Source organism: Eleginops maclovinus, chromosome 22 (genome assembly GCF_036324505.1).
Source record: "Eleginops maclovinus isolate JMC-PN-2008 ecotype Puerto Natales chromosome 22, JC_Emac_rtc_rv5, whole genome shotgun sequence".
NCBI lineage: Eukaryota > Metazoa > Chordata > Actinopteri > Perciformes > Eleginopidae > Eleginops > Eleginops maclovinus.
In genome coordinates, this window is record NC_086370.1 from 18,911,430 (window position 1) to 18,919,633 (window position 8,204).

Consider the following 8,204-nt stretch of genomic DNA (forward strand, 5'->3'; position numbering starts at 1 on the left):
GGCAGCTTTTGTCTGGGCCGTAGTAAAGCCACCGCCTGTTGAATAATTGAGGGATCAGGTGAGACAGTGCTACGGTCACAACCAGGTCAACAGACAAACACACTGAGCATAAAGCGCTGTTATTGCTTTCTGTCACAGAACAAAAGCTTTCGTTATCCTGCACGTTGCGTTTAACGGTTGCCATGGCGACGCCGAGCCAGGAGAGGCTCAAGGAGGATCCCGAACTCGATAAGAAAAAGGGGTTTCTGAATCTGACAGTGTAACAGGGCTTTTTCTCTTTTTACTTTCTGTAACTGAGGAGCCTTTAGAAGAAGACAGGAGGAGAGGAAAGGGAAAGAGCGAGCCCGGACGGAGCGGTGGGAAACGGAAGAGGCAGCGGGGTTCAAGCAGCAGCGACTGCCAGCAGAGGAAAATACCAGCATTGTTGATATGAAGGCACACATTATTACATTGCAGTCTGGGTCACCAGGCAGCCTGGTCTGAACGTGTCTGGCTTTATTGCATTCAAATCAAGTGTGATTCAGCATTTGTATTGGTATAAATTGGCAGCTTTTTTGCAGTATGTCGATTAAAAGCACACTCTGAGGAAGTTCACTATTCAGACTGAGGCCTGTCCTTTTCCTAATTACAAACGGGGGGGATTTCCTTATGTTTTCAATAGACAGAAGAATCTCATACCAGCCCAACACGGACTGGGTTTCTCACAGGGAGAGAAACTCATTTTAAATTGCGCTGAGCTCTCTCTGGTATTGATTCATTCTGGCCGACAAAACAACAAGGCATTTCTTCAAATTGCTTGCTTTTGTTCCTGGAAGGAGGGTGGGAGAGGTTTGTAGAGGGATGCATGGACAGAGCTACGAGTGGAGAGCCCTTGTTATGACTTTTTGTTGATTAGGTCTGGTTCAGCAGTATTGTTAGTTGGCCGTGACCTCTCCATTTCTATTTGTGGTCTCCGTGTGTATCAGTGTGTGTGTACTATGTACTTGTATTCATACTCCAGCCTGTTCATGCACATAAACGCAGGTCTTTGTCTGAGTACAGCTGCCTCCGGTTTTCATCCACAAAGCTGACTTGTGATTAAGCCAATGAACCATTAGCAAGTCAGTCAAATAACTGGGGGTCAGCCAGTTAGGAAACCAGTCAAACAGTAAACAAGGAATACAGGAGGGAATAATAAGAGCTGTGTTCTGCTGAAAAACGTAGAATGAAAATTCATAAATATCTCGTCTGACAACATCAGAAGGCAAATGTATCTGGTGTAGTGAAACACTGACAAAGTACGTACTGAAATGTACTAAATATTTTTAAATCAGGATAACACGATGAAAGATATTCATCGTGTTGATTTGTTTATACATGGGATATTTAGGGGAATTGATGCTCTGCAACAAAGAGGACAAATCAAGTGGTGTGCACGTTACCTTCTGCTCATCGTGCGTCGTCTTATAGACACAGTACGTGTTAAAGAGAACAACAAATCTTAAAGGAGAAGTTCAAACTCCACTGACTTGTCATTTACTCCCATCTGAACAGCTGATGCATGGAGGGGTTTTCTGAAGCTCTTTGACCATCCTACAAGCACTCCTGATGAAGCATAACACAAACCTCCCCTCCAGCAGTTTGGAGATCTCAGGGGCTGCAGGGTGACACAAGAAACACTCTTCCTTCACACCTCCCCTTTCCTTCCATCTACTCCTCCATCACTCCCCAGCTCACACCTCACTTGCACTTCTCTGCTCTCTCCACGTCACCTCCTCCATGACCGTCCATTTCCCTCCTGAGTATACGTCTTCTTTTTCACCTCATCCCTTTCTCCCTCCATCTCTCGGTGAATAGAGCGGGTTCATCTGAGAGTGATGGAGCTCTGACAGGCCGATCCCTCTGACCTCACCCCGGGGCGTGCAGCTGTGCCCGGGCTCTGAGACGCCTACCTCCCAAACCGCACATACACACACACAAGGCAGGAATACAACCACCTACACACACACACACACACACACACACACACACACACACACACACACACACACACACACACACACACACACACACACACACACACACACACACACACACACACACACACACACACACACACACACACACACACACACACACACACACACACACACACACACACACACACAAACACACACATATGCATGCATACATTTATAGAGCTGCCAAAGGATCACACATGTGCACTTACTTACTTCCACCTCCATGCTTTACATAAGGCCTCACATTTATATGCTGCACCTTAGGATAGTTCAGAAACAAGGAATGTCAGGGAGGTGATGGGATGGGGAATGTTTTGGCCAGATATCAATATAAATAATAAAGGTTCAAGAGATATTTCTTTTGAATTGTGGTTTTGCAAAAGGTTTCTAAAAAGCTTGGCATCATACCCAAAACAAGTTAAGTATAATTTTGACATTTCTGACATTTAAAAAGCTTTTTCATGTGTCATTTAGACATTTCACCACTTTTCGTAATAATATTGGGCTTTTGAAGAAAGTATTGGATTAGTGACACATTTATGTCATGGCCACAGTTAATTAAGTGCTATTTCTGCAACTTGTGATTTTCTTATGCAATAGAACAGATTATGAAATGTACACCGCAGTTTCCAACAGGTCAAGGTGACATCTTGAAATGTGATGATTTGTCCAACCAACAGTCTCAAACCGAAATATATTCAGGTTATAAATGTATTTAAAATATTGTAATCATTTCAAAAACCAGACAATCCTCACATTGGTTAAGTTGAAACTGGGGGAACTTTGTAAATATTGCACTATTATGTTCATTAATATTGTATTTAGTGCCTCTACTGGGATGTCTCCATGCTTTAAAGTTCAAAAAGCTCTTTATTTCTCTCATATTGCCTGTGCTGCAGCATCACTTTTCCCCCTTAGTCTGAAACCACAGTGTCTATGATTGGCTATCTGGCCGGCTCTTATGTGATAAGTCAACTGCTTAGAGATGTCCCGCTTGCTAGCCTATCACGTACAGTGTGCCCGTGTTACATAGTGATGTCACTGTGTTACGCTAGTAAACAAAGGAGTCCAATGGAGGGGTTTTACGCAGGGGGGGGGGGGGGAAACAACCTCTTTGCAGACCATTGACATGCACTAAAACCTACCTAACACACTACAGGAAAGGGAAACCCCCAAAAAGCATAATAGGGCATCTTTAAATGATTTGGTATTGAAATGTTTCAGATAGTTTTATTGTTGTTTCAGTGTTTCAGCTCTCTGTAGCAGTCTGCTGTATTTACTGTATTTCCCTCTCAAGCACACACTTTTCTCCACTCACTCTTTCCCAAACAGTCCATGAAGCATTACCTACAGCTCTTAAGGATTTCATCTGTGCCAGGTCCATTAGCCTAATCTGAAAAACAAAAGCAGCACTTTGTCTTCCTTCTCTTTCTCTCCCTCTCTCAGTCTCTCTCCACGCAGCCATGCACACACACACACAAACACACACTTCACGTCCTCCATCAGCACATTCACTGCTCGCTGTTATCTAGGGGGTTGTGATGTGCCATTTCTCTTTGAAGGCACTGTCACAGAACAGCTTATTTCACCAGTCCTCCAGACGCGGGGCTCTCCGTCTCTGGCAGGCTTTTTCCATCCGAGACAAAGAGCAGAGCTGCCCTGGTCTGCCGTCTCATTATGAACCAGACAACAGAGGCAACACAAAAGCGACATGTACTCAGTCCAGAGAAAAGTGGAAGGATGGTGAAAATAAGCTAAAGTCATACGTCCTGTTCATTTTCATGTGTTCATTTAGCTGCTGATCTACTATAAAACATTAGAAGACCAGCTGGTGATCACCTGTATTATGAAAGCTTCCGTGTTAGTTATATAAGATATACATCAACAGGTGTGTGACCTCTCAGGGACGCTTTTAGCTGTTTTCTAAGTGTGAAATATACTGTGAGGAGTGGCAGCAGAATAAACCATGTAGAAATATGGCTTCCTGTGACAGTTTCAGTGTTTCAGTGATACCCTATTTCTCAGCTGTCTTCCTCCTTCAGTGCTTTTGACAAAAACAGCTCTGCTTAGGTTTCTCTGACAGCCCACACTGCCTTCCCTTACACAATCATCTGAAGTGTAAACATGCAGCACAACACGCCTTACAGCCGAGGGCAGCTTATTTTGGGAAGATACAGTAAAAACCCAAGAAAAACGTTGGTGTTTCAAAAGATTTGGTGAGTACAGTAAGCATCTCTTATATAAAAGACAACAGTATGTACAATTTCATGGTAATATGTCAAATTATACGAAGACTAAAAGTGGAGTCCCACAAGGTTCAGTTTTGGGTCCATAACTCTATTATTTGTATATTAATGATATCTGTGACACCTCAAAGTTACTTCAATTTGTGTTGTTTGCTGTAAAGTGTGTATGTTTTGTTTTGACTGCCATGTGTGGAATAAATAAATAATGGTGTGTTTACTTTGCTGAGGAGACTTTATTAGAGAAGCTGTTGATGTTGGGAACATGTACAGTTATCCTTAGCACTACTTTCTCCATCCTTCATTGAAGTTTTAATAACTCGTCATTTGAAAGGCTCACACCAGATCCACAACCCACTACTTTAGGCCACCTGCTCTTCATATAGGCCTGAATAAAATCGTATGAAAAGGAGCTATGCAAGTCAGGGTAGATATTGTGTATTTTTTCGGAGCTTCTAATAAAAGCAATATTTCTCTTCCTTCAAGCAGCTGCATTTTATTGAGTTTAATTATTAGGATAGTGGAAATGAAATACTTCTATGTATATATTGGTGCCCTTTGGTCTTTTTCTTATCCAGTAGGCACATTTTTCGCCCTTATTATATATTATAATATATGTTATTATATATTTCTGTCTTTTATACGCAGGAAAACTGTCCCAAAAGAGTACAGAACCAGATGTCCAGAGACAAGAGTCTACTTCACGCACACACAGGAAAAAAAGGGGTTTTTTCTTGACCCAACAGCGACTTCTGAGTGGTGGGAATATATGCAACTGAACTCCTCTTAATTCTGCGAGTGTGTGTTTGTGTTTGTGTGTTGTGTAATCCTCATTATCTCTATCACTACATCACATTCTTATCATTAAGCCTCTCAGAGATCATAGAGTATAGGAGGAACATCAAAGTGCTACAGAAACTCACTATTAGACTCTCAAATCCACAAGCTCGACACACACACACACGCTGATAAGCACAAACACCCACAAAAAGGCGAACCCGACATGGCGTTTGATTTATGACCCCTCGTCATGATCGTGATAAGTCTGAGACCTTCAGTCAGAAGATGTTTGATTGTATCCTTGAGCCTCTCCCCCCTCACAGAAGCTGCCTCATGAAAAATATATTTCTGTACTGTGGCCACCAAGTTCACCAGATCCACCCCATCTCCCCCTCCTCTCTCTCTCACCCTCGACATCTTTCGCTCAGAGCAGGAACTAGTTGCCATGGCTACAATCATTAACACATCTGGCATAGTTATCTGGCACACACATGCGCGCTGAGTGAAGCACAGACACACATGGACGCACATTTTGCACACAACAAGCAAACAACATACATATGTATAAAAGCATTAATATGCAGCGTTTGGCTACACTGTTCCTCAGTTTCACGGCCGCGGTCTGGAGCTTGTGTGCGAGAGATAACGGGCCGAGGCTTGTTGGGGAAAACACATCAACGGGAGAACTTTTGGTCTCAGTCATAATCCTGTTGGTGAATTGAAGCCAACCTCTTTTAACTTAATCCGTCGGGAAATGGAGATGATGTGGAGAATAATTGAGTCTTCATAATAGAAGATATGTGGATGCTCCAAACTGATATTTAGCATCCTGTTGAAAAACATTATTCAAAATTCATTGACCCTGTGTAATGAAGAAGGGCTTAACTAATGCTGGATTTCTGAAGCAGATACTAAGCATTAAAGCTCATTCTTAATTTAACCAGATATACAGTATATCCAAGCACACTGTATATTCTGTCATATCATAGACGGTGTATAAAGCAACCTGATAAATTACCATCCCACAAATGTTATTAAGACAGAAACTAATGATTATTCACCTTAATGATTCATCTGCTGATTTTTTTTTCAGATTAAATGATCGGTCTAGTGCATGTAGTTTTACTTTGATATGAAATAAAACAGATAAAAGCAGGAAATCTACTTTTATGGGGTGCTGGAAGCAGCATTTTCTGCCATATTTGCATTAAAAACAACTACTAACGATTAGTAATGTATCACAATAGTTGGCTTTTATATTTATTCCTATTTGTGCAACTGTTTCTGTGTATATTTAATTGAGAACAACTAAAACAGTGCTATATTTGTTGGCGATTGAAGTGGATTTTGATAAAAATAACTCAAAATAATAGCTTCTTTAAATATTTTTGAATCCTACCTTAAAAGAATTGAACATGTCGTACATATAATATTTTCTAAAGCTCAACTTTCTTGTAAGTAATATAACCATTTGTATCTTTTTTATTGTTTGACTGTTATATAAGATCAATTTGGTCTTGATCGTGACATTCAATAGCCCCACTCACTGTGACATTCTTTCAAATCCACATTTCATTGTTGAGGTCAATAGTTGGAACATGTTGTCTCTCGCTGCCATTAAGGAACCAGACTGACAGCTTCACCTCGGAGGGCGGCACACATCACAACATCTATAAATTATTTAATGGGGAACTAGATAACAGATTCACTAAGCCGAGTAAAACGTATAGTGGCGGATGCTGTAACTGCGCCTCCATCCTCTGCTTTGGTCTTTCCCTGTCCAGTAAATCCCTGATCTCCAGGGCCACCTCCAGTAGCTTCAGCCCAATCCGAGCTCAAATGATCTGGAAAATACCCTTTGCGCGCGTGTGCGTGCGTGCGTATGTGTGTATTTTGTCACATTGTTTGTGTATGATCAGTGGCTTCCAGCACAAGAACCCATTTATCATAGGCGAGCCCCGCTGACACAACAGCATGGGAGACGAGGGCCAGAGACTCGCTCCATAATGCTAATCCCACAGACACGCTGAAGGTGTTTACTGTGAACCACAAACTGAAAATCACATATAAGCACACAAACCTAAGCACACACACATTCCATTTCATGAGTCAAACCATGTTTCGGTGGCTTCAAAGCCTTAATGACAACTCCTGAGGAAAACAACAAGACATGCATATGTTAAATACATGTACCTGACACACACACACACTCATACACAGCTGTGGAGGAGTTTGACAGTACTACTGATTACTGTGTGGTGCGTGCATTCATCTGCCCCCACCCTAACCCCCGAGGACATCCCCTTTGCCTCCCCTTATGCACACTCTCTCTCTGCACTTCACATACCACTGCTCCCTCAGCCAATCACCCGGAGCAAAAACAACCAGACCGACCAGTCGCAGCGTAACGATTGTAATAATAAATGGTGACTTGTGACTGACAGACGCCTTTTCAATGGGCTTTGGTAGAATTCCAGGTGAGGTGAGACAAAAATGTCTTCCCCCGGCCACATGCAAGCTTGAGAAAACATTATGAAATAACTTGAGAGTACAATTCAGAGAGACCAACCAGGTGTACAGGCTGTACTCACAATAAATTATCTCTTATATAACACAAACCCACTCAATCTATATCTGACTGATCAGAATGAATGATGAAGTAGGAAAAGCCATGTTAAAAACCATCAACCTTATCCTCAAACACGCCTTCAGTCACTTTGTCATCAACCTCACCCATTACTCACACCTCACCCGACAACCTCTTACTTCCCTCACAAACAAAAAAAAAACACATTTTATTGAAGCCTGAGCAACAACTGAGCCGAACCAAGCCCCCGAAGACAAAGAAAGCTCTTCCTCTCTCCTACCTTTTTGCCTTTCTTCTTGCGATGGGCTGCTTTTCCGCTGCCTGCTTTCTCCTTAGCTTCCTCACTCATCTTCAGAGATCTCCCCCTGTTCCTCTCCTCACTTTGTTTTTTAAATCCAGCATGTAGGAGCTTGTGGAGAGGAGCGGCAAGTAGCTGCTGTCTTCACTGGAGACACATTGCCACAGAAATGTCCATTTAGAAGCAGTGAAGGAAGGTTTGTTCCATGCAGAGTGGGAGTGCGCGTGAAGAGACTGGGAAGACTGTGCTGATGCTTACTCCCTCCTCCTCTTCCTCCTCCTCTTCCTCCTCTCTTC

The 8,204-nt window shown here is 42.4% G+C and overlaps 1 protein-coding gene across 1 annotated transcript in view; it reads right to left on the minus strand.

Annotated features, from left to right (window-relative positions):
- Positions 1 to 8,198, minus strand: part of LOC134859009 (ankyrin-3-like) — a 118,777-nt gene extending 110,579 nt beyond the window's left edge. The window contains 1 exon segment of the mRNA XM_063875280.1: positions 7,891 to 8,198. Coding sequence (XP_063731350.1) covers positions 7,891 to 7,959 — 69 coding nt within the window. The 5' untranslated portion in view covers positions 7,960 to 8,198.
- Positions 8,199 to 8,204: the final 6 nt, after the last annotated feature.